Source organism: Erpetoichthys calabaricus, chromosome 12 (assembly GCF_900747795.2).
Source record: "Erpetoichthys calabaricus chromosome 12, fErpCal1.3, whole genome shotgun sequence".
Taxonomy (NCBI): domain Eukaryota; kingdom Metazoa; phylum Chordata; class Cladistia; order Polypteriformes; family Polypteridae; genus Erpetoichthys; species Erpetoichthys calabaricus.
Window position 1 is genome coordinate 21,031,969 of NC_041405.2, and position 27,905 is coordinate 21,059,873.

At 41.0% G+C, this 27,905-nt stretch overlaps 1 protein-coding gene across 1 annotated transcript; it reads right to left on the reverse strand.

Annotated features, from left to right (window-relative positions):
- LOC114661929 (tripartite motif-containing protein 5-like) lies at positions 1-27,721 on the reverse strand. Its single transcript, XM_028815177.2, has 10 exons — positions 27,076-27,721; positions 22,325-22,378; positions 22,008-22,052; positions 17,009-17,099; positions 14,479-14,586; positions 8,502-8,621; positions 4,726-4,850; positions 4,216-4,284; positions 1,975-2,025; positions 1-187 (listed from the first exon to the last, which is right to left on the reverse strand). The coding sequence occupies exons 1-10, from the start codon at positions 27,715-27,717 to the stop codon at positions 98-100; spliced, it is 1,395 nt and encodes a 464-aa protein (XP_028671010.1). The 5' UTR covers positions 27,718-27,721; the 3' UTR covers positions 1-97.
- Positions 27,722-27,905: the final 184 nt, after the last annotated feature.

Genomic DNA, 27,905 nt, shown 5'->3' on the forward strand with positions numbered 1-27,905 from the left:
TTTAAAAAGGTTACAGTCTTTTTTTTATTATCTTTTTGTTTTAAAAAAAAAAAAAAAGTTTAAAATTGAAAGTCGGTTGAATTCAGTATGAATGTATTTACTTCCGCCCATTAACCTTCTGTCTTTTCCTGCACTTTACCAGTGAACGTACTTTGGCATTGCCCGGGGTAATGTCGGGAAGGCAACTCTGCAGAAGAACAAAAGGAAATACAGAAACGTTAGTCCTGGAGCTCATGGGTAACATTTAGCAGTTTGATTCATCAGACTGATCAACATCTCGTACCACGTGCACTTCACCCTGAAGCTAAGCCTGTTCAGGCCCGGCCAGTACCTGGATGGGAGAGCAGCTAGGAAAAGCTTGGGCTACTGCTGGAAGAGGTGTTGGTGACGCCAGCAGGGGGCGCTTATCCCAATGCTGTGCTGTAAATATGGTGCCACCTTTCAGAAGACATATAAAACGGAGGTCCTGACTCTCTCTGGTCATTAAAGATCATCCTTCGTAAAGAGTAGGGGGACATCAAGATGTCCCAGTTGAATTGCCCACCTCAGCCTAGTCATTCTGGCCCCTTAATCATCCCCTGTCTCTATCTGGCTAACTACCTCTCACCACTTCACTACCTAACAGTTAATGTGTGGCGAGTGTGCTAGTGTGAAAATGGCTGCCATCGCAACATCCAGGTGGACGCTACACGTTAGTGGTGTCTGAAGTGGCTCCCAACTCTCGATGAATAGTGCAATATAAATGTAAAGGATTATTATTATGATCCCCCACGTATACAGAACAGGCAGATAATCAAATGTATCTACCTACTTATCTATCAATCAATGTGTATATATATATATATATAGTCACGGCATTCGAAGTCTGTGTCACAATCTGATTGTATGGGTGGTTACCTACCAGGTAACGCTTGTGGTTGGCCAGCAATCTGCTAACATCCGCCACGGTGCCCTCAGTTTGTGAGGAACAGATCATAGAATGGTTGAAATAGTTTACTGTCAAATAAATGCAAAGAGTACGCATTTATTTGACAGTAAACTATTTCAACCATATATATATATATATATATAAACACACACACAGGGGTTCCCCCCGGCTTGCCAACCCTCCTTGCCTGCACTATGTTCCAGCCATTTTGTGTCTCTGCCACTCGCGTTGTGAAGAGGGGGGCTGAATGCCCCCCAAGGAGATGCTGTCGCTCCTCTGAAACCCCCTCTTAAACGGTGATACAATGGGAAACAAATAGTTTTTTTTCTTTACTCGATCAGCTGCCATGACGCACGATCTGCATCTTGTGTGGCACTATGAACATTTAAAAGCCTGTACAGCAGCTGTCCTACTCTTTGTCTTTTATTTCCAGCCCCGGGCGTGGTTAAATCTGTTGGCACAAAGTCTCGTTGCACGGGATGCGAGTTCTTGATATTTTTTAGTTTACAGTTTCAAAACGGAATAAGAATCTGAAAATCTAACAACATCACATTAAAGTTTGGTATCATTCTTTTCAGATTTTATCAAACATATATATGTAGGTTTTAAAATAAGCCCGATTTAAAGCGTGACATTAAAAAGTCACATAAAATCGTTGCACTTTTAGGCTTATATACAGAGAGTAGATAATGTGGCTCTGTGTACAGTATTGCCAATTCCATTTTCAAGTCTCTCTAGGCCTCTGTGCTAGTTGTGGTTCCCAGTTTGACCGTTTGGAGCTGCGATTTGTAGTAAATAAACACTTTTTGTCGCAGTTGCTCGACTTGTTTCATAAAACGATCCACTTTGCTCAAATTATCCATCTGCTGTATTATTTGCATGGCTTCTTCTGACGGGTAAGCCTCTTCTTTGCCCCCCTCCTCATACGTTTACCTATATTTCACTCTGACGTCTGTACCGCTAAACATGGCTGAGGTGAAAGAGGGGCACCGACAGAACCCCACTATCGATAATCACTATCAAGAAATGACAAGTTGGACGCTTACCTCAAGCAGTTCTTTTCTCACTTCTTGAAGTTCACATTTAAGCTTATTTTCCTGTTGTAAACAGAAAGACGAACAATAAACTTTGGCCCACAGAAAAAAGCAAATAGTAAGCATCACTTGTAGCAATGAAATATCCTCAACACTGTAAACATGTAAAGGATGCAAGAAAATGGCCACTGAATTGGTGACATGCCGAGAGACACAAAGGCTCCAAGCTCTGTTGTGCGGTTTTCATCATGAAGTTCACATTTTAGACTTCTATTATTAGGAGTGTCTCACCAATGAGATAAATACAGCAAACCCTGCAAATGTCTCTGGTCATCTCCGGTGAGGGTTGTGGTGGCAGCAGGTCAGCCCAGAATTCATTGTCCCCAGCTACAGACTCCAACTCTTCCTGGTGAATTCCCAAGCCAGCCAAGGGATGGATGTCCTGGGTCTGCAGCAGGGTTCCTGCCCAGTGGGGGACACGACCAGAGCAGCTTTAGGGGGAGCTGCCCGTCCATATGACACGTCCAAACCACCTCAACTGGCTCCTGTCTACCAGGAGGACACCTCAGGATGGAAAGGCACAACCTTCTCAAGACTGTTGAGCAGAGATGTGGAGGTCTGGAGCAAGCAGTGAGGAACTCCTCATGGACAAGTCCTACCAGACGGCAGTGCTGGACACATGGGGGGTCCTGTCACTGTTGCTGAATTCATTATGGTGCTCTAAAGAGGCTGTGGGGGCTGCCTTGGGTGGGGAGTGAAATCTAACCTAAAGATGTTGAAAGCGCTGGATATTGTCGTGACAGCATAGTCCAATGGTGCAAAAGTAAAAGTTAGAATTGGAACCCCAAGTGATTAGTGTAAAGTCACAACCACAAACAGTTTGACAGTTGGGAGAGCGTGAAGTACTCAAATGTTTTGTTGCGGGTCAGAAGAGAAGGTTTATGATATGGCAGCGACCACGGCCTCTACCCAACTGACAGCACTCTACCTGAGCGCTAAAGAGAGAAGTACTGTGCATACGATACATTCATTTTCTATATTAGTCACCCAAAATATTATACAGTTTGTTTCTTATAAGGGTTATACTAACAAATCTGTAAAACTAAAACTGCCATTCAGCCCAAGAAAACTCGCCCATCCTATCCTTTTAATTCTCCTAAACCAGGGGTCCCCACCTCCGGTAACCCTTTTCTTAATTAATGACTTGGTTCTGCTGCTAATTAACTTCTTTTGAATTCATTTTAACTGACTGTTTTTTTTTTTCTTTCTAAGATTTGTTCCTCTTATTTGTTTCATTTCTTTCCTTAAATGGCACCCAAACAGAAATGAAATGTGAAGTGAGGGAGCCAACAGAAGACCACCTAAAAGTCAGAGCCTCAAACTCCAACCAGTTGCTTAATCAGGAGCCGATTCTTGTCGTTCATTTAATCCGTTCTTTAATTCCATGGCTTGTTGCTGCTCTCATTGTGCAATGGCAGACATTTCTGAAATTGTTGATCTTCTCTTTTCTAAGAGCAACTGGTAAAATATTTTGGGGACCCGAGCAAATCGACATTCTTGAAACCTTCGTCTTTCTTTATTTTGAGATTTTGTATGATCGACAATGTTGGTCGTGTTTTGGCTCATTTTGTATCTCATTATTGTTCAGCTGCTAATTAAAGAAAAAAACTATTAAGGAGTCTGAGTCTTCAAGAACAAGTCAAATAAAATGAATTTGAAAGAAGTTAATTAGGAAAACAGGTCACCCATTAAGAAAAGGGTTAGAATGAGAACACACAGCCACTGTGGCCCTCCAGGACCGGAGTTGGGGACGCCAGTTCTAAAATAACATGAAGTCGAGTTTTGAAAGCCCCTAAAGCTCTCCTGCCTACCACACTTCTTGGTTGCTTATTCCAAGTGTCTCTAGTTTTCTGTGTGAACAAAGACTTCCTAATGTTTGTGTGAAATTCACCCTTAATGAGTTTCCAACCGTGTCCCCGTGTTCTTGATGAACTCATTTTAAAGTCACCGTCTAGATCCACTGGACTCATTCCCTTCATCATTTTAAACACTTCACTCAGGTCTTCTCTTAAATCTTCTTTTGCTTAAACTGTAAAGGCTCAGCTCTTTTAATCTTTCCTCATATTTATCTATTTATATATATTTATTTATTTTTCCTCACATTCTCAGGTTTGTCACCACAGAATACAGAAGAAAGGCAGTAGTTGTGCTGGAGATTATGGACATTCACCCTTAGTTTGCCATCTGACTTACTTCAATTAATGTGAACAGAGTGATTCTGGGGAAGCAAGCGCTGGAGTCGCTCAGTAACGCCTTGAACTGCTGAAAGGTAAAATACACAAAATTACAAACACAGTGAGGTAACTGGGCGGTATGTGGTAAACATGATCAGAAGTTGCATTACATGAAACAACACATTCAAAGCAGCAGGCGGTCATTTTATTATTCTTATTACTTATTATTTGGCTGACTCCTTTATCCAAGACAACTTACAACATTTCATATTCTGGTTTTCTTTGTTTTTCCCCCAATTGGAGCACAGGCAGGTCAAGTGACTTGCTCAGGTCACAAAGTGTCAAGTAGCGGGTTTTGAACCCACAACCTCAATTTTTGAAGACAAAACCTTAACCACTATATCACACTGCCTACTTAAAAAAAATCAGATTTGTTTATACCAAAATTAATAAAGAAGGTCGAATCTGACAGTTTCTTGGGTCTCCACTTGCCAGGCAGCACCCTGCCCTCTTAACAGAGCTGACTTACTTTATTCAGCTCCATTACATTCAGACAGATGCTCTTCTTCCAGTGTTTCGCGGCTGCGTTTCCACTCAGAATTTCAAATTCTCCAGGAAAGAGCCAACCCCCCTGGAAATATATGGAAGGTTCACCTAAAATGAAGCAGTGGTACAGACGCAGGTTAAGCTGTGGGCGTAGTACTGGATGGCAGCTTAGCTTTTAACATTTTATTAAAATCAAATAACATTCCATACAAGCAAGCCAAGTTTAACAAAACTAGGTTTGAAACAAATCAACCACCACCCATGAGAAAGAAAGCTAGGCCAGCAGAGTACAACTTTAATAATTATAAAAATATGTAGATAAAAAATGAATAAAAATAAACAGAATTAAAAAGGGGGGGTATGAGAATCCACTTCCTCAGTGCTTTAAATGCTTATTCTAAACTGTTACTGATGAGATCCTGCGAGGTTTTGAAAAAGTTCTGCAGAGATCCTCTAAGTGAGAATTTGATTTTTTCCAATTTTAGATAATACATAACATCAGTTACCCAGTGACTTAAAAGGGGTGGGCTGGGATTCTTCCAGTTGAGTTAGACGAGTCTATGTGTCAATAGTGTAGCAAAGGCACTTCCAGTTTGTTTGTCCTTCTCCACTTTGTCCTCACAGGTGGCGCAGTGGTAGTGCTGCTGCTTTGCAGTAAGGAGACTGTGGAAGGTTGTGGGTTCACTTCCCGGTTCCTCCCTGTGTGGATAGCGCTTTGAGTACTGAGAAAAGCGCTATATAAATGTAATGAATTATTATTATTATTACTTTAAGCCCCTCTGTGAGCCCACCACACACAGCTGTTAGTGGATTAGGAGGGACTGTAACCCCAAGGCTGTCTCATAGGAATTTAAAGATTCTGCTCCAGGATGATGTTAATTTGGTGCAGGCCCAAAATATGTGGCCCAATGAGGCTGGAGCTCGATTGTAACAATCGCAGGTTGGATTTTGCCCTGGAAACATTTTGGACAATTTTAAATGAGAGAGATGTGCTCGATAGATGATTTTAAGTTGAATAATTGTATAATATGCTTTGCGCATATGGAGTTCGAGTGAATTCTGTGCTTTGCTGCCTTCCACTCCTTTTCCAAAACGTTGAGTGAGAGATCCTTTTCCCATTGTCCTCTTGGATCTTTGAAAGGGAGGGAGTGTAAAATATTTTTGTATGTTACAGAAATGCTGTCTGAGTCCTTAAGACTGATTATTATTTTTTTCCCGGCATAGGGGTTGGTGGGAGGTGAGTGACATTGGGCAGGTTTTGTTTAACAGTTTATAATTTGAAGGTAGTGAAAGAAATGTGTTGCTGGAAAGTTAAGACTGTAATTGTTCGTAGGATGCAAAGATGTTGTCTATGTACAGATCTCTAAGCGATTTAATCCCAGATGTTTTCCAAACATTAAAAGCTACGTACATTTGAGAAGGTGGAAAAAGGTGGTCCTCGTGCAGCGGGGCCACAGATAAAAGCTTCTCTATCTTAAAGTACTTCCCACAGCTTAGCTGTAGTGTTAAGCAGAATGTTGCATATGGAATATTGCAAAGCTGGTGAACAAAGAAAAGTCGAATATACGTGAGCAGGTGACTAGAAATGTGGCTGCAATCAAGTTACATGGTTGGGTTTTATTTAAAAAATAAAAAAATTCGGGGGTGCGCTCCCCTCGACTTTCTCGTATACCAAGATAGAGGAAAAGGTCATTAGAATCCCTTCCAGTTCTCAAATATCATCTCTCTTTGTTTCTCATCATAACTAATTGATAAAATCAATACACAATCATTTACCTCCATTTATAATCAACATGATATTTTTGCACTTAGGGAGGTCGAAAACAGTGGTGGAATTTTTTCATGCTTACATACACATTACCGAGAATACGTGCAAAGTAAAAAGAGTTATAGTCACCTAAAATATAGGAAAAAAGTGTTAGCATTATATAATATTTGTTGCACTAAATTGTTATAGGTAAAACTGCATTTGGCTACATTTAATTATGATAATGATGGTGGAAATAATAATAATAATAAAAAAAAAAAATCATACAATTAAATGTATTACCAGGAACACGACGGGGATGTAGCCGCTTATTGTTCCCATTACATCTTTATATTTACATGTTCAATGTTTACACGTTATTGTTAAACTGATGATGTATTAATTAAAATGAACAATAGATACTGACAGATTAGGCGTTATATTGAATACAGTTTTTAATATCGTGTACACATTTATATTTCCATGATACAAAAAATTCGGATGGTTGTTTAAATAAAATACTACCTCCGGCTGAGTAATTTTTGTCAAATTTCATTATCTGTTTGTTTTTTTATCATTATAAATATCTACACAAAATCTGAATCATCTATCTGTAATTACAACCATAGAGTAGTTTACTTGAAAATTCACAAAAATATTCAGTTTAAGTACCACTTCTGGTTGCTGGAAGTGGCCTAAAAGTTGATAGGATTTCTAATTTTTGATATAAAGCAGGTGTACAAAATCTCGTTGACCGACGTCAAAACGTTTTGAGTTATCGTGTTTACACACAGAATTTCAAAAATGGTGTTCTCAGACTCTGGAAGGTCTAAAATGTCAAGATTCATCAAAATCTTGAGGTCCAATTTTTCCACGATTCCTATACTCTCTCTATACTGTGTATATGAGAAAGTAGAAAAATCCACCCCTCAATTTTCTAACCTCTTTAGCCAATTGGGGGTCACGAGGAGCCAAGGCCCACCCTGGCAGCACGGAGGTCAAAGTGGGGAGATGTGGCTGCACTAAAGTGCAGGGTTGGCATTCAAACAAAAATGAATAAACTCGTCCATCAGTTTACTAACCGCTTTATCCAGTTGATGGTCACGGCAGCACTGAGCTCAATGACGGAGTTTACAATTTATCATCATTCTATACAATGCAGTTATTTGTTTAAATATGTCAGCTCTCTTTAATAGCAGTACATCAGATAATATCATAAAATCAATAGTACAACTTGCTTTTCAATTATTATTTAATCTCCTTCAGTGAGTGGTTACCATGAAATTAAAAAGATGCTCTTAATTTTAATAACATGAGAATAACCATTTGGTTTAATTTCGTGTACACAGCAGGTATAGAGATAAATGGCGGAGGACGAAGTGGCCAGCGTCCTTACTGCTGACGAGTTTACGGAGAGCTTAGAGAGGTGAATGCGCACTCGTCAGCTGGCGAGGCTATGAATGCTGATGGGGTCCCAATGTAGTGGCATCCAGGAGTGGGCACAGCACCCTGCGAGTTGCACTGACTGGTGGAGGAGGCAGCTATGGGTTTGTGGGTACTGGGTGAGGTGGTAGATCAATGGGGATGTAGTGTCCATGGGATGCCCATGGTCATGATGAGGATGGAGAAACAATGTGATAAAAGAAATGACAGTGATGTAACCTTTCCGTTTTGGACAATTTAAAGCTATTTATTGGATTATGTATTTATTTAAACCCTCTTGGACACTGATTTGAGTTTTTGGCACAACTGTGACTTATTTGTAGCAGTTTTTGGAAAAGCACTTTATGTTCTCCAAGTCTCGTTATTCCTTGCTAAGTAAGTCTCACTTGTTTGCTCCCTCAGCCTGGACCATCCTCGGTCGTGACCATCGATGTCCAGGTGCAAGATGGAAAGATGCCAGCTGTGGGCAACCTGGGCATCACAATAGTATCCCCCTTGAATTACAAAATTTAGATTCTTTCACTATCCAAAAAACCTTACATGGATTGTTCAAGAGAATGAAAAATTACCTTTGGTGGCCAACTTGTCTTTGTGCAGAACACCGGTTTTGCCTTTGCAGATGATAGGTAGCTCATTTCTTGAGGATATTAAATCATAGACTTCTGATTGGCTAAGTTTCTTTGAACTGGCTGGAATACAGAAAATAAAACATTGGTATATTATATACTGTATACACACACACTGGTGTCACTCGATAAGGTAAGATCTGATTTTCCTCCGTGTTATATGAAGTACTGTGCAAGAGACGTTGGCAGTCTCAGTGTGTCAATAGCGCATCTAAGAGCTCCGGACATTCCATTTGTAAAAAGTAAAGCAATACAAGAAGACATTTAAATGTTTGCAAAGAAAGCAACATGGTAACAGAGCACTTCCCAGTTACAAATGATACACACAAACCCATGAGGGGGAGTCAAGCTGAAGTTAGAAAATGAGATTTATCAGAAAATGGACCTCACCTTAACAAAACTGATTATGTCATTTCTCAATGTCGTCTCCACCCTTCTCAATGCACATGCGCCACCCTGCCTAGAAGTGCCAGCAGAATAAAATGCTTTGTCTTGTCCTCTCAAACACTCGTGTACCCGAGTTACTGTCGAACACTACATGCTGAGGGGTCCTACAGTCACTAGTGCAAGTTACTGTGACTTGCAGGAGACCAATGTGAAGCCTGCTATTCGATACAAACAGAGGGGGCTGCTGTCTCATAAGAACACCAAAGCTTGTCTGGAGAAATTGAAGTTTGAGGTATTGCCACATCTTCCTTATTTGCCAGATTTGGCACCGTGTGATTTCCACCTTTTTGGACCGCTAAATAAAACATCTGGGTGGTCGTCGATTCCAGACTGATGACATGAACAAAGCGGTGCATGAGTGGTTGCGAGGACAAGACCAAACCTTTTATTCTGCTGCAATCCAGGCCTTGACTCCCCCTCATATGCATACACACACACGCTCATATTAAATACATATATCATTTATAGGTACACAGCCCAGTGCTTTATTGAGGTGCCAATGATCAATGGCATGATGACCTGAAACAGAAAAAGCGGTGTAGAGGTGAGATACCAATTGATGAGGCAGTCGTCCACTGTATGCGCAGATCTTACACCATGCCAAGAGTGAGGATAGCAACAAGACACAAGATGATGAACTGGCATCAACCAGGTTTCTCCAAAGCAGACAGATGTTTCCAGATGTACCACGCACGTTCTTCTGTGGAAGCTCAACCAGACAGGTAAGTCTTAAGGACTAAAAACATAGTGGTTGGCCAAAGAAACGGAGTGTTGCAAATTGGTCCGACTGGAATTATAAAACTTTTTATATTGTGAAATATGCTTTCCTTCTTGGGAAACAAAGAAAAAAGCCATTAACCAGACATTATGCTGCGTCTCACAGTGACATCTAGTGGCCAAACTGCTATACTGTAACTTTTCTTTGATGTAATCCGACTTCTCAATTTGTGTTACCCAGCATGACCTAATCACCCTACTTGTGTGCCACCCGATGACATACAGCTGGGGTCATCAAATACATTTGACCGGGGTCCATATTCTCACGGATCAAGTACTCCCTGCACCACTCCTCGGCTTTGACAAAGACCCCACGTCTCAGCCACTTGAACAGATGCACTTTCTCATCCACTGCTGGACACTCTTATGCAATCACCTCCTCATTCACATCCACACACACATATTAAGTCCATTCAGACATGTTGGATTTATATTTATGCCAGAAGGAATCATAAAGTGCATGTTGCAATGAATTCATTTTGGTGGTACTATTCGACATTTGCAAGCTAAAGGCATTTAAGTTTGGGTTTTTGTTTTTTTTTTTTAATGAAAATCCAAAATGTTTGTGCTGAATCATGTAACTTTTACAGATTAGCCAACTCTTCTTTAAGACAGAGAGTTGGAACAGATTGAGTTTCTACACCCTCTGAAGTACAGTACTTGGGCAATATTACACTGTAGAAAGTTGTAAATTCCAGTGATAATGGTAAGAAAATGTCAATTAACAAATGAAATGAGACGGAGCAATACTACCCTTAGAAGTGTTGGCCTTTCATTTAGAGAAATTGAGCAAAAAAATAAATAAAGTGTCAGTAAGTATGGTGTCCTACACAAATCAGAGGCAATTGGAAACAGGAAGAAACTCTGATAGGAAGAGATGTGGCTGACCCTAAGTCACAACCTAATCAGAAGACAACCTTCTGAGGGTCACCAGCTTGCGTGATGGGCACCTCATAGCAGAGCAGTTTGCTCAGCACTACAACTCTTCCCCTTCCAGGAGAACAGCCTGGAAGGTTAGTGGTGGTTAGTGGAGATACAAGTGGCTGAAATGAAAGGACAAGCAGGTTAGTTATAGCCAGGGATGGAATGGGGACTGAGTCTGCCTGAGCTAATGGGAAATATACAACAAGCCATTGGTCTGGGAGGTTCATCAAAAAAGCTGAACCATCAGAAATTCACGCTAACAAAGCAGCTCAAGGTCTCCGCTACCCACTTCAAGAAGACAGCCATGCTGGGTGTCTCTACCATTCCATTCAAGGGTCATACCAGACCACACGAACCAGAGACCAATAAACATACCAAGACAGCCAGCCAGAAACTGCTTATTAATCAGGTTGTATTATTTTGTCAACACTCATTTTTACTCTGCTTAGATTTTGGGCACAATTAGAACTCTTAAGTTAATCGATGTATGAATAAAAAGTTTAACATCTCTACTCTATCAAGTTATCTGGGGTTAAAGATGTAAAAGAAACGGGGGACCTATTGAACTACACTACCAGTCAATCACTCAGATCCCAGCATGATGTTGACTCGACCAGGGGGACATCGTAATGAACAAATTTCAATTAGAATGTTGAATTTGTAGACACATCAAGCTGGACGTGCTCTGTTCGAATGTCAATGCCTTTAAATGTAAACCTGCAGTACAACTGGGCAGATCTGACCACGTCTGACTCCCACCCACAGGCCTGAGACTGACGGCAGCTGCTCCCTATTTTCAGGTTCTTGTGTGTTTCTGTTGTTTGTTTATTTTATACACACACACACACACACACACTAGGGGACTCTGCGCCCTGCTCACTTCGCTTGCCAACCCCAGCTCTCCCACTCACGTACGGGGAATCAGATGTACAATTTAAACAGACTGTTATTTTCATGGGAATTGTTACATATGCACAATAGAACTATTTGACATTACAGCAAGTAATTAACCATAGTAAAAAATATTAGAATGTAATAAATTGACAGAAAATTATGTTTTATGTTGCGTTAGGGGTATTTGTTGTGTTGTATGTGTTCATTCTGTTTGGCTTTGAAATTAACACACAAACACTCTTAAAACTTACACTTTTACTGTAAAACTTCAGTAAAAACAATTTTTTGAATTAACCTTTCATCAATATCGCATTGAATATTCATTCCGTGTTTGGACTTGCATCGTGACAATGCAATGTATGACTGCCTGTGAATAAATATCATTTCTTTCTATTAAATAAACCGACTTTTTCGAATGTTTGTCCCAGTGATTTGTTAATTGTCATAGCAAAAGCTATTCTAACAAGAAACTGTAAATGTTTTTATACGAATGGCATATCAAGATCTCCTTTGGTGTCTAATGTTATCCCCTGAAGATGTACTACATTACCTTTCTTGTCGCCTGTTAAAATTTTACATGTCAGAATTGTTCAACCAATTTTGAATACAACTAATCTTGTCCTATTACTGAGCCTATTACTCACATATAAATTACGCAATAACATTACGACACATCCTTCTTTCAACAGTAATTCGGCCGGTGGAAGACCAGATGATGTTAACAATTGTAGATATTCTAAGGGATATTATAAGCTGATGTTTTCATCTTCCACAACATCACCACCAACTGTTTCAGCAGAGTCTATTCATATGCATTTAACCAATTTGCTGTGTAACCGATCGACAATTTTCGCGTTAATTCGTTTGACTTCTTCATTTCTCGGTGCTAGGATTGCCTGTGTACTCATTTCTTCTGTTGATAACCCTTTGGGATTAAATTCTTCAATAAGAGTTGGACATAGTAAGTCTTTTTTTATTGGGAACTTAAAGTGAGGAAAACAAAAATTTATAAGAACTGAGAGTGCAGGAACTGACAAAAGCATTCACATGAATGAGATGTGAGAGGACTGTAGCTGTGGGCTGTTAACTAGAAATGGTTGAGAGGAGGCCAGGACCCCCTCTACCAACTTGAAAAAGTCTCTTGGCAATAGTTTCATCTCAAGATTTTCTTTTATAATATACAGTATATATATATATATATATATATATATATATATATATATATATATATATATATATATATATATATATATATATATATATATATAAATAAATAAAATTCTTTTCGTGTTTGAAACGGAAATGATGTATGACCACAGGTAACAGAAATTACGTATGGCCACAGAACATTATTATAATATAGGAACTAATCACCATAGAACTTTCCACCCGCGTCGCCCTCTCCCAGCCCTGATAGTACAAGAGATAAAGAAAACAGCTTTGCGTCTTTCTACTTTTTAACTGCGCCGAGCTGTAAACAATGTGAAGACGAGACCGCCTTCAGCGGCGAGGGGTCGTAACAACAAAGTGGACGCTGGGAGGTTCGGAATGTCCGGCTTTTCCTCCAGGTCAACAGCTTCGCAGTTTCGGGCAGCGTCCTCTCTTCTCGCACTGTTTGTCACACTGTTTGTCCCATCGGCTCCTGGGACAGTGGAAATCTTTGCGAATAAGTGTAATTAGCGCTATCGAAGTGGGACTCTCTTGGTAAATTGCAATGCACGCCTACTTACTGTCCCTTAAGATGAATTCGGGTCACTAAAACCCTGCAACATTCAAGATTGCTTTTGTGATGAATTCTTTTAAGAGGATTGGAGGGTTTACATCTAAAAAGATGTACTGAGCTCTTCATGTTAAGTATTGGACTTGGGAATTGTTTGGACCTTCTACCCGTTAAGCACGGAAAGGCAGCGTCCACATTTCTCAGAATAATTTTTCGTTTAAATCACAGGCACATAGTGCAAGGTTGTCAGGCACATCGTTTGCCTGAAACCACTGCAGTAGTACTCAATGTATCTTTACTTCTTAAATGTTAATGTTTGACTGTTTAATAATTTATACACTTCTTATATCTTCTTCAAATTCTTTTATCAAAATGTTTTACTACTTAATATTTGTATAATTTCTATTTATTGTAAATGCTCTTTGTTTGTTCAAAAATAACATTGGTAATTGACAAACTTATTTTATAAATACTACATTTTAGTTTTTTTCCCTTGCACTCAGTTAGCGAAGGCACTGGGTACTTAGCTAGTATATATAACAAAAAATATTATAAAAAGTGTGTAGACAAAAAAGTTCCTCTGTCTATCCTGCCTACTATACTAAAATTAATATCTATCTAACTCTGACAGCGACCAGGCGGGTATGAACAAACATACAAGGGGAGCATTCTGTTCACGTCTACATAATAAAGAGACTGAGAGGGAGAAGAGGGTCACCCTAGGACCCCACTACAACAAAACAATGCCAGAGTGGTTTTATTTTTCACTTTGGCATTTAATGTCAGCAACAGAGTGGAAGTTAAGTGTGGCTTCGTAACGCAGACTTTAACCTGAACTTTAGAATGAAAGTACTGGCCTAGTTTGTCTTCTGCACACCTTTTAAAAACTACAGAAAAACAACTATTGTGAAGTTTGCTAATCTCACTTGTTCTTGGGAAGTCTGCCATGTGTGGAATCTGGATGGCAAGTTTAACCCATTCCTCTGCATTGGTGTGGAAATTAATGTGAGTTCTGAGGTTCACTGACTCAATGGAAATAACTTTGCAAGAGTGATTTGATCTTTGGAGGGGCCTAAAAGTGAAATGCATATTCAAACATTAAAGCACAGATCATTTCCACCCACCCGAGAAGTATCCCCATTACTTCCATCACTGTACCTGGACTCTTTTTAGCAGGCTTCTGGGGTTTACTCTTAACTGTGTTACTCGAGGAATCAGGAACATCAGGCTTCTTGCGTGTTGGGTGTCCACTGTGAGAGCTGTTCACTTTCCAAAACAAAAAGAGGAAGAGGGTCAGAAAGAAGGATCATATCTTACACAGTCTACAACCGCTGCTATGTTTCAGTGTTTACTGAAGTGAGGGCTGCAGGTTTGGAATGACCAGCATGACAGTCTGATGGCCATGTCACATTAGACGTCTTTTCTAGTGGTTTTCAGTCACAGACGTCATTTAAATAATCTTAACGAGTCTGCTGCTGTGATCGGCAGTCATGTACTTTGACCTATCCAGCGACTCGGTCTAATCAGTCTGCAACTCACCCCGATAAAACCAGACAGGTTTGAGTTTGTGCTAAGGTCATGTCACACTAGACGAGTGTCCCCTGTGACTTTCAGTTGTAGACTTTATTTACATAATCTTAGCGAGTCGGAAGCCAGTCGTCTAGTCTGAAATAACCAGCGCCTCACTCCAACTAGTCCACGACTCGCGCTGACTAAAACAAACAGTTTTGATTTTGTGTTTAGTCAGAGGGGCAGCCAACCAATGAATGCTCATCCGAAAGTACAATGCATAGGATGTGGCAATGAGGAATAAGCAATGCGGGAGTTTTTGACCTCACAAACAGAAGAGAGACCCATCTGTTTTAAGTAACAAAACAAATTAGAAAAAAAGAGAAAAATAATGAGGAGTCCACGATTAATGGTGAGCTCACTGTACTCGTGAAAACATTGCATGGGCACCAACTCTGTCAGGAAAAAACGTTATTGGCCGTCAAAAAAATAAATAAATAAAAAGAGATGAGCACACAATTCTTTGGAAATGTGAAAATGTGCTGGGAAGTCATCTAGTTTGACATGCCCTGGAATTTCTAGGTAGACAGAACTTTATTGGTCCCGAGGGGGAAATTTGGCTTTTTGCAGATGTTCTTTAAATAAATAAGTAGATAAATATATGTACAGTATATATACACACATACACACAACCAAAATGATTTAAAAAAGAAGAGAATTAAAAAGAAAAAAAAAAACTTCCGAGTTGCCTGCCACATCTAGTCATGTAATCTGACCTACTGAGGTGACGAGACCAAAACCTGGCAGGATCTAATCAATATTATTTTAGAATAAGAGAAATAACTATTACCACATTTAATTCCCTTCTCCATTTCTTATTTACTTATATATTTATTTATCCCTTTCTTTTGTTTACTGTTGCCTCATTAAAAAGCTCTAAGCAATTCTCCTTTGGCTAAGCTCTTCTTCACAGGGGTGGGGTTTGATTTGTCTTCAATTTTGTTTGGTTATGAGGTGACAAGACCAGCGACTGCAGTCGTCAAGCCTGACATCCCCTCCAACTCAGCTGTCATGTGATGCAATGTGGTGCTCAATTGTGATTTGATATACTTTGGTAATCCGTGAGGGGAAACTGTCTTTTCACATTTTAAATTCCCTTAATAACATGTGCCCCAAGTTAAAGAGGAAATATAAATGCAACTCATAATAATTCGGCAGGGTTAGGTGAAGACCACTTTCACAGCTGTCTGAGTTGAGCCCCACACAAAGCTCTCAGCTGAAAGGTGTATATGGAAGGAATGCTCTTTGGAAGTCTGAACTTGAACAAGCCCTCCTTCACCTCTTAATGTAACCGCATTATCATAACAACGGTTTGTCACCACAGCCTTTCGTGGTACGTGATTGTCTGTGATTCACAAAAAGAAAACCAGAGCCCCCTCTGCAATGCAAACAGCCATGATGGCCTGACAGCAGTTTATAACAGCAGTCCATCTGCAAGAAACAGAAAGACGGAAATGAGCCTCTTGGTTGAGGGCTTCAAACACGAGGCAATGACAGTGATTACTGTAAATGGCAGCCACTCCCCATCCCTATGGAATAAAACATTATATATATGACATCTTTGTATATAATACGCTACCGCGGCTGTCCGTTTGTCTGTCCAGGATTTTAAATCACCTGTAGCTCGCAAACCATTTGAACTATTGACCTGAAATTTGGTACACATACACTACGTGACATCTACTATCTGCTTTCGGGGTGATGATTGACCTCCAAGGTTATTGCTCTTTTTATTTTATTGTAGAATCAACTCTCAGCAGTGGGCAGCAGGGCGGCCGTGTGGCACATGCTTACGGGCGCCGTTCTCATCCTTACCACCTTTGCCGTCACTTCCCCAACCTTTTCATATCTTAAGTCTTTGATCTGCCTCAAGAATGATTTAAGTACCTGCTTAAGTGAATCAGTTTTAACGCAAAATAGATGCCAACGAAAGAAGAGAAGAAGCGGGCCGCTAGAGTGGAGAAAAGAAGAGCTGCTCAGGAAGGAACAAGCGCATCAACCTCTGAGCAGATGAGTGGTAAACGTACAGAGAAAGAGGAGGAAAACTAGGAATGATCAAGTCAAGTGTGCCCTGTTACTGGTGTGTACGTATACATATATATATAATTTTTTTACAAACCTGCTAGGTCTAAATCTTCTAAGCTTCCAGGAGAACTAAAAGAAAAATAGTCAGGGGTAGTACTCCAACTTTCAGATTCAGAGGTGAAATCCTTTAGGGAAAAAGCACAAAGAACATTTAACAGAAAACACACTGGAGCCATTAAGTCAGTTAACATAGATAGATAGATATATAGATATAGATAGATAGATTTATTAATCCCAAGGAGAAATTCACATACTCCAGCAGCAGCACTCTGATAAAAAATAATATTAACTCTTTCAGGGCTGATGTCAACTTTTGTCAAAATTCAGGAGTAGAGGACGGTAATCAGCTGTAAACCGCCACAAAACTAACCCTTACATTTTAGTTTGACTCTCTTTGCTAGAAATAAAGTTACATAGCTTTGTTGATTTAATCTCAATTCCCTATGCAGGCATGAGTAACGAAGACCAAACAACCTCTAAAATGGCACCAACATCTGGTGAGAGACCAAAGTCAATGTGCAAAGCAAAATACTCCATGGATGTTTTACGTAATTTCGTTGAATAGGACTCTGACTTGTCGGACTCCGAGTTTGATGCAACTGATCTGGAGATTGATATCAGAAATGAAAGTGAGGTACCAGCATCATCTGATCAGTCCCCAGCTGATTGTGGCACTGAACACTTTCGTGTAGCTGATGTGCCTACAGCAGCATTTGCCTGGGAGGTCCACCACTTATGATGACTAGAGGTACAAAGCATATTGTGTCACACAGCAACCGCCACCATACCTGCTATGTGAAGACAGCCAGGCAGCTGGCCCACCGTGCATTCCTGCTGACCATTGAGTTGCCCCCATGCAGCCACTGCTGCCAGAGATGCCAAACACGCACCAACAGCAGCCACAGCACATAGCAACAGATGTTTTATGTTGACTTATGTGTGAAACCATTGCTTTGTGTGCTTTTCAGAAAACTGAGTTTTTTGGAAAAAATATTCAGCCCTCAAAGAGTTAAATTAAAGAGTGATAACAATGCAGGTATAACAGACAATAACTTTGTATAATTTTAATGTTTACCCCCCCGGGTGGAATTGAAGAGTTGCATAGTTTGGGGGAGGAACGATCTCCTCAGTGTGTTAGTGGAGCAGGACAGTGACAGCAGTCTGTCGCTGAAGCTGCTCTTCTGTCTGGAGATGACACCGTTTAGTGGATGCAGTGGATTCTCCATGATTGACAGGAGCCTGCTCAGCGCCTGTCGCTCTGTCACGAATGTCAAACTGTCCAGCTCCGTGCCAACAATAGAGCCTGCCTTCCTCACCAGTTTGTCCAGGCGTGAGGTGTCCTTCTTCTTTATGCTGCCTCCCCAGCACACCACCGCGTAGAAGAGGGCACTCGCCACAACCGTCTGATAGAACATCTGCAGCATCTTATTGCAGATGTTGAAGGACACTAGGCGGCACGGTGGCACAGTGGGTAGCGCTGCTGCCTCGCAGTTAGGAGACCTGGGTTCACTTCCCAGGTCCTCCCTGCGTGGAGTTTGCATGTTCTTCCCGTGTCTGCATGGGTTTCCTCCCACAGTCCAAAGACATGCAGGTTAGGTGGATTGGCGATTCTAAATTGTCCCTAGTGTGTGCTTGGTGTGTCCTGCGGTGGGTTGGCACCCTGCCCGGGATTGGTTCCTGCCTTGTGCCCTGTGTTGGCTGGGATTGGCTCCAGCAGACCCCCCGTGACCCTGTGTTTGGATTCAGCGGGTTGGAAAATGGATGGATGGATGAAGGACGCCAGCCTTCTAAGGAAGTATAGCCGGCTCTGTCCGCTCTTGCACAGAGAATCAGTATAGGCAGTCCAGTCCAATTTAAAATTTTAATTTTAAATTTAATTTCAATTTTAAGTGTGGAACCAGTGCAGTGTTACGAACATGTGAATGTGGGCTCTGGAGGAACGACCATTTAGCCCACATTCACATCTGGCCGCCTAACTCTTGATGTTGGTCCCAAGTTCATCTGAGACTGAAGAAGCTACAAAATATGCAAAAAAAAAAGAAAGAAAAAAGTGCCTTAACACTATTCAGTGAGCGGTTTGCAGTTGTAGTTGTATGCTGTATGCAGTGGTGTGTGTTTATAGTGCATCACCAGTTGTTTTATCCACCCTGGTTTTCTGGTTTTAGCAATGGCTCGGAGGCTAAGGATCTGCGCCATTATCCGAAAGGTTGTTGGTTCGATTTCCTGTTACTGCCAAAAGAGATCCTGCTCTGCTGGGCCCTGGAGTAAGGCCCTTAACCTACAACTGCTCCAAGGGCACCGCACAGCAGCTGACCCTGCACTCTGTGAAAACTAAAAAAAATTTCTAGTACAAGAAACTGTATAAAATGAAAAAGAAAAAAAAAGTCCCAATGATGACTTTTGTCGGTGTCTCATTTACGAGATATCCAATGGAGCAAGTCTCAGTTTCTGTAAACACATTAATGTCGTCATCACCAGAGCTGCGCCTGTACATGAGAAGGATCGTTTACAACTGAAGAACTTTCAAGAGCGCTGGCCATCTTCTCAGGAGTAGACGGCCCAACAAATTCAGCCCACGGTCAGACTGTCTAATGCTTGGAGAAATCAAGAAAAACTGAAGCACTGCATCACGTGACCCACAGACCTTGATAAGCATGTTACATGTTTGTGTTCCCGACAGTACAATATGAAGTATGGCTTCCAAGGAAGGGTGGGAAGCCGAAAGCCCCTTCTCTCCAAAAAGAATATGGCAGTACAGATTAGATTCTGCAAAGTTGCATCGGAGGAAACCACAAAAAGTGTTTAGACTGATTAGACTAAGGTGGAGATGTCTGGTTATCATGCACAGTGCCATGTTTGGCAAAACAACGCACAGAGTGTGTCACCACAAACACCTCACACCCACTGTCAAGCGTGGAGGGGTAGTGGTTGGGATTGTTTTGCAGCCACAGGAACTGAGAAATGTAGAGTCCTCGAGAAAACCAAGAACTCCACTTTATACCAAAATATTTTTAAGACTAATGTGAGATCATCTGCCTGACTACTCGAGGATGGACCACCTGAATTGGGACCCGAGTGGAGCCGTGCAACTGGTGACACCTCAGCACCCCACTGGAACAGTGCGAGGTTTTCTTTATTTATTTATCTTTATTTTGCCCCCTGCTCATTTTGCTTGCCAACCCCCAGGCCTGCGTTACATGCCAGCCACTTCACGTCTCTACCGCTAGCATATGTGGATTGCACTTTCACCAAACAACAAATCGTTTAATTCTCGCAGATACGCCTCTTCATCGGGAAGAAACACTACTTTTCCCTGATGGCAACACAAATTAGACAGACGGTCTCCGACTTAAACTTTAAAGCCTTCCAATATCTACATACTTCTGTCATATCACCTATGTCCATATATTCGATCTCTTCATTTTTACCTTTTCGTCAATATCGCATTGAATTTTAATTCCGTGTTTGGAATTACATCGTGAGAACACAACGTATAACTGCCCGTGAGTGAATATCGTTTCTTTCTATGTACACAAACTGTGTCTGGCAATAACATTCACACAAATGAGAAATGATTGAACCGTGTGTGTGGTTGTAAATGTTTCAGATGTGAGCAGGACTTTTACAAATCTCTTTGCATAAGCTCTTGTCTCACTGGGCTTGAAATTTCCTCTGCGGGATTTCACTTTCACCAAACAACAAATCTTTGAATTCTCGCGGATACGCCTCATCACTGGGGAGAAACGCTACTTTTCCCTGATGACAACATGAATTAGACTATCTACATGTCTCTGACTTAAAATATTAAATGTGAATATTATCTACATACTTCTGTCATATCACTTATGTCCATATATTCAATCTCTTTTCGCTGTTCTGTTATTTCACCGAGTAATAATTTCCGTTTGTTAGCGCTAATTCGACTTTTTTGAATTTTAGTACTTTGATAATCTCTAACCTGCTCTGCATGAGTATTGTGTCAACGTTTTTCAATTCTTTACGATGTTCTACTTTGTTTTCTACTCTTTGTCTTTTCTTCTGCTACTGTTTGTCTTTTATTTCCGCCCCCGCTTAGACCCGTTAGGTTTTCAATTCATCTCTTGGCATAAAGTCTCATCTCGCGGGATGTGAAATTATCTCTCTGAAAAAAGTCTCATCTCGTCTCAAGATTTTTTTATATAACAGATTTTTTTTTGTTTTTTTTTTTTTTTAAACTGTGGCTGGAGTGCCAATCCTGCTACCAACCCCCAAGTTTTGACCTTGTAAGTTGGAGGACCTGCTTACAGGGGTGGATGCATATTAACGTCATATCCAGGATGAGGCAGTTGCAGGTTAAGGGCCTTGCTCAAGAGCCAAACAGAGTAGAGACACTTCTGGTGTTTACAGGATTCACACTGGCAACCTTCCGATTGCTGGTGCAGATCCATAGCCTCAGTGCCAACACTCGGAGGTGGGCGGGCAGGCGGACTGCTTAAGATGGGACAAAACTGGATTACGCAACAGAACACACCTGCAAATCAACATCTGATTGGCTAAAAAGGAAAAAATCAAGGTGTTGGAATGGCCAAGTGAAAGTCTAGCTCTCAATCTCAATGAAAGGCAGTGGTGGGGTCTTAATAAAGCGGTGCCCTCTGACATCAAGGAACCTCCACTGTTGCTGTAAAGAAGGCGGTGGGCTGAAATTTATCCAAAACGATGCGACAGACTCCTACAGGAAACATTTATATCAAGTTATGGCTGCTAAAGGTGGTCCTACATCTTATTAAATTACAGGGTGGACTTTTTCTCCCCCCCTCACATGATTTCTGAATGTTTGCATACTGTTTGGGGGGGGACAACAACATAATGAAATCTGCTGTTTTACACGTCACCTATTTACAGAAGCCTGCAATGGCAACACAATTGTGATTTATAAAATAAAAGAACTGAAGGAGGGTCTACTTTTTTCTTGCTGCGACTCTATTAGTTATGAAATAGGAATCTCTCTATTCACAAGTAATCAAAACGCACTTTCCGAATTCTGAAGGCCATACCTGTTCATTTCGTTTGAGGTGTTTTTTTGGTCTTGAAGATGAAGTCTAAAAAAAAAAAACAAAAAGAAAGAAAAACAAAAACTTTAAAAAGGTTTTAGCACTTCAGACTTCCATGAATGTGAATGCTTCATCCTATAAGCACTGAGAAGGTGCTCAGGAGACCAATCAGGCCAATACGTTCATCCCAAGCCCACACTTCAGATCACCCCAAACATTTCAATGTCAAGAAGAAACGCAAATCCACGGTGGCAGAAATTACACGAGGCAGGCCTTACCTGGCAGAAAGGCGCACAGGGTAGACGTTTTCACAGACTCACCTGCTTCTGCTTGCCAGAATGATTCCGCTTCTGTGGCGCCGCTTGAGTGTTCGGCTGGGTGGAAATAAAGACAAGACAACTATAGTTAGGCACTAGAAATCCAAAATAGACAATGACAGAGTATTTCTCTTTTCGTATTAAAGGAGTCAGATGAGAACTTTTGAGATGTTGTGGTAGAAAATTACATCAAAGTTAAGAAGGACCAATGACACTTCAAAAACACACCATGAAGGTCACTAAACTCCAAATTGCTATCCTTTATGAGCACAACTGCTGGACCTTACTGAAGACCACTGTACGATTATAATGGGGTTTGTTCACGACTAATATGAGTTATGTTTTTTTTTTTGTGTGATAATGTTGACAGTGTTGTGTTCCTCTAATTGGGGGTACATTGACATAGTGGTCCTCTTTCACACAAAAAAAAACTTCATAGTTTTCTCTGATCTAAGCTGAAATGGACAAAAGTACAGAGTTTCAACAACTCTTTGTATCACATTTAACAGAACAGAAACTTTGCTTATGATTTATGGTTGAATATCTCGCTTGAAAAACTCGAGAGTGGTCTCCCCACGACTTTCTCGTATACTCGGATGGATATTTGAGGAGTAAACCGCCAGGCAATTATTACATTTTTATATTATGTACATTAATGAACCATCAACAACAAATCTAATTAATTAATTAATAATATACTGAACAATTATTATAAATGTAAAGTTGAATAAACCGCACTACGCAGCTGCCGGTACCACTTCTGGTTAGCGGACATAGCCCAAAAGTTGACAGAAATCTACGTTTTGTACCTCATACTTGTGTAAGAGCCATTTCCTAGAATGTTTTACTAAATGACAGTGCATACTCTATGGGAGGTTCCTATAACTGCCATAATTTGAATTGAATTGCTCTACTGTATTCTAACTATTTCTAGTTTATCTGACTAAACATTATTCTCAGTTGGTGATCAGCATTGCCATGTGTAAGGTGTAGAGGGCACATGGCTTTAAAGCGTCCCTTTCAAGCCTCGCGCACCTTGTGTGCTAAGAAACACATAAGACAAAGCACTTAACTGAAAGAGCCGCGCCGTACGTTTAAAATGTACAGAAGAAGAAGTATAAAAATAACTAAAGTTTTACAAGAAAAGCTAAGTTTAGAGAAGATACATTTTATTTCTTATTTTTTGCCTTTTATTCTACGTGTGTAACAACTTTTTTCTTTATTCTTGTATGGATTGTTTGCTTTGAATTTTCACTAAATATTTTAAAACAAACTTTTGGACTGAGACAGATCTTTCAGCATGCGTTTTACCCGTGCTTGATCTCGCCTTACACTCCTGCAGCTACAACTTGTATGGAAAATTTGATTGACCGAACTCAAATTAACATGTTCACATACACAGACACGGTATTTTCAGACTCACGGAGGTCCAAAACACCGAGATTCATCAAAACCTCAAAATGGAATTTTTGGAGGATTCCAATACTTTCCCTATACTTCAGATACGAGAAAGTCAGTAAGGTCTAAAACATTGAGATTCATCAAAATCTCAAAGTCAAATTTTTGGACAATTACAATACTTTCCCTATACGAGAAAGTAAAAAGAAGTGGTATTGCCGTGAAAAGGCGAGTTGTAACCCACTGTAGGAGCGTCATATAGAAGCGTATTGGGGTACAGCGAAAAGAAAAGAAAATAGGGATACAGTGGAAAAACAAAAAAAAAAAAAAAGGTTGAAATGTCCACTTTAATCTCATAGTTTATTTTGTCGTTAAAGTAGAACGTCGTAAACTTAATCTTAAAATCAATGTTTAATTTACGTCGAGATTCATCAAAATCTTGAAAATCGAATTTTTGGACGATTACAATACTTTCCCTATAGATAGATACTTTATTAATCCCAAGGAGAAATTCACATACTTCAGCAGCAGCATACTGATAAAGAACAATATTAAATTAAAGAGTGATAGATACTTTGTACACGAGAAAGTAACAATTAAACAAATGAAAGTGGCGTACACAAAAATATTGGTCCCCTTAAGCTAATTTTTTTCTGGCTTTAAACAGTTTGAACTTAACACTAAATGTGCAAACCGCCATTAAGGATGCTCTGATCACTGACGTCATGTCGTTGAATGGGCCAATTCCAATAAAGGTTCTTATTTTTGCTTTACTTGGACATTACGCTCCTGCACAGCAGGACGCAGAGAAGCCTCATGTTCTACATTAAAGTGTTAACTGCAGGTCGATTTTTATTACAAATCCGAATCGTGATGTGAATTCTGCTCTGTACTTGTAATATTTCTATTGCACTATTGTATTGTATTGTGAATTACTTGTGTTTTGTATTGTATTGACCCCCCCCCCTTTTTTTTTTGACACCCACAACCTACCTGGAAAGGGGTCTCCCTTTGAACTGCCTTTCCAAGGTTTCTTCCATTTTTTCCCTACTAAAGTTTTTCCTTGTCTTCTTAGCAGGGGTGTCAAACTCCAGTCCTGGAGGGCCGCAGTGGCTGCAGGTTTTCATTCTAACCATCTTCTTAATTAGTGACCAATTTTTGCTGCTAATTACTTCTTTTAATTAACTTGACTCAGGCCCTTTAGTTTTTTTCCTTAATTACCAGCCAAACAATAATGAGACAAAACAAGCGGCCACATCACACAATATCTGAAAATAAGAAAGGTGATGGTCTCAGTAAGGTTAATATCTCAAAACACTTTGACGATGTTCTTATAAAAACACAAAATCATCAGATTTGGAAATGTCTGCTGTTGCAGAACGAGAGCAGCAACAAGCTATGGAATTAAATAACGGGTTTAACAGCAAGCAAGCATCGGCTTCTCATTAAAGAAACTGGTTGGAGTTTGAAGCCCCAGTTTAGCTGGTCATCTGTTGGCTCGTTTCACATCTCATTTCTGTTTGGCTGTCATTTAACGAGGAAACGAATCAATTCAGAATCCTTCTAACATGGATATTAAAATAAAAGGGGAAAAAGTGAATTAGCAGTGAAAACTGGTCACTGATTAGAAAAAGGGTTAGAATGAAAACCTGCCGCCACTGCGGCCCTCCAGGCCCGGAGTTTGACACCCGTGTCTTAGAGAATCAAGGCTGCCAAAAGGCAGGGCCTGTTAAAGTCCATTAAGGCACTTCTTGTGCGATTTTGGGCTTTACAAAAATAAATTGTATTGTATTGCATTACCAAAATTAAATTTTGTACGCTTAAGATGGGATATACTTTATTAAGCCCTGATTGGAAATTGTCTTTTCATTGTTCAGCGACTGTAAAAAAATGCTAAAATAAAATTTCCTTAAAATACAGTCGACCTGGCTTATTCGTGGGTTTTGGCATCTGCCATTTTGACTCGCCGCAGTTTGAAATTATTTATAATAATAATAATAAAAAAAAAAAAATCCAGAATATTCTTGAAAAAGAACATCTGAAATTCCCAATACAGCGCGGCCTGCTAAATACGCACAAGAAAGAACACACGCAGGCTGATGCTGCACATTAGTGGTGGCTCAGGTGGAAAAGCACTATATAAATGTAAAGAATTATAACAACAATAATAATTCTTTATAATTATATAGCGCTTTTCTCACTACTCAAAGTGCTCTCCACACAGGGAGGACCAGGAAAGCGAACCCACAATCTCCTTACTGCAAAGCAGCAGCTCTACCACTGTGCCACTATGGCGTACTCAAGCCCAGCCAAGGCTCAGTCCCGCTGTACTAATAATCTGACGTACTCCGGCGACAAGATCAGCAAGTGCAGTCATTAAGTGTGACACCCCTTTGACTAGAAGTCAGGTAACATGGCACTGAATTAACTTGTTCTGGTACATCATAGCCAAGTTCAATGCTGCCTGGAAATATTTTAAAACTACATACAACGTTCACATCCTCACAGCATCAAACAAAGGTTTACGGTGCCTTCCACAATGTTTGGGATAAGGACCCATTTTTCTTTGATTTACCCCTCTACTCCACAATTTAAAATTACAAATCACACAATTCACACATCGTGATTACAGTGCACACTGAAGGCTTTCGTTTAAGGGGATTTTCATACATTTTGGTGACACCGAGCAGTAATGACAACAGTTTTTATACACTGGGCACCATAAACAGGGGCTTGTGATCACTCCGGTGGGTTTCATTGCTTTAGAAGATGCCTCGACTGTCCCAATGAAAGTCAAAGAAGCCATTATGAGGACAATAAAAATAATAAAACCATTGGAGACATCAGTAAAAACCATCAAGCCTACCCAGGCATAGCTGTGCGAGCCTAAACTATCACAACATACAGCTTGTACTAAAGTATGAGGAGGTCAGCATCAAAGGTTCTCTCTGTCACAGTTCAGCCCCGGCCCTTCTTGTGTGGAGTCTGCAAGTTCTCCCGGTGGCTTTCTGTGCATATCCTAAAGGCATGGCGTTAGCGTAAGTGTGCCCTCCGATTAGCCGGTTGGTTCCTGGCATACATTCAATCATATCAGTGGTTCCGGTCACCAAGGCTCTTATATAAATGCGCAGATTAAATCAGCCGATGGTGGGCTCTTCATAAAGAACACCTACCTGAACGTTTGAAATGAAAAATTGTAACGTGTCGGTGATTCCACTTTACTCCAGTAGATGGCGCAAGAAAGCTTGGCAAAAAAGCGGCGTGACAACTTTGTAAATAGACGCCCATCATCCAGCGGGCACCGCGAAGCGCAACCAACAAAGTAAACGAGCGACAGCGGGCGTTTCAAGACTCACCTTGTCTTCCACGGCTATTTTCAGCGTGTGGCCCTGGTGCCCGCTCACGACACACAAGGCGCAGATGTACTTGCTGTCGGTCCGGCAGAACAGCTCCAGCGGTTTCCGATGCTGCTCGCAGATCCGCCACTGTAGGTTTTGGATCGGCTCCGTCAGCTTGTGCGTCCGCAGAGCCTCGGACTCCAAGTGCGGCCGGATGTGCGTCCCACAGTAAGAGGCCAGGCAGGTCACACACGACTGGACGGCTTTGTATCTCGCCCCTGGACACACATCACACGCCACGTCCTCGGCTGCTGTGAGCCTCTCCTCCTCCTCGCAGCGCAGCCGCGTATTTTTTAAAAGTTCCACGGCTTCCGCGGCGACGACATTCCTGTAGGTGTGCGGCTTGGGGTTGAACACATCTCCGCAAAAAGGACAAGTGTAGCCCTCCGCTTTATAGCTCCACTCCCAAAACGTACTCAGACAGTTCTCGCAGAACGTATGTCCGCACGGTATGGACACCGGCTCGACAAACAACTCGTCACACATGGGGCAGCCGAAGAGGCTCTCCGACGAAGCGTCCGTGTCCATTGTTTTACAACGGATGGACCTCCGAACTTCCAAACACTCTGCGCACGCGAGAGCGCAGCGGCCGGCGAGCATGCGCAGTGTGGGCGCGCTTACTCAGCGGGTCGGGGGGGTCGTTGGTTTGTTTATTTTGATCTTCACTTTAAAGTTGCCGGTCACACCCACTGGTGACACATCAACACTGCCGGAGTGCGGCGATGAATGTGTGAGAACACAGGGACAGATGGCGGACACGTCTCTGTGCTGGTGCATACTGGGAATGG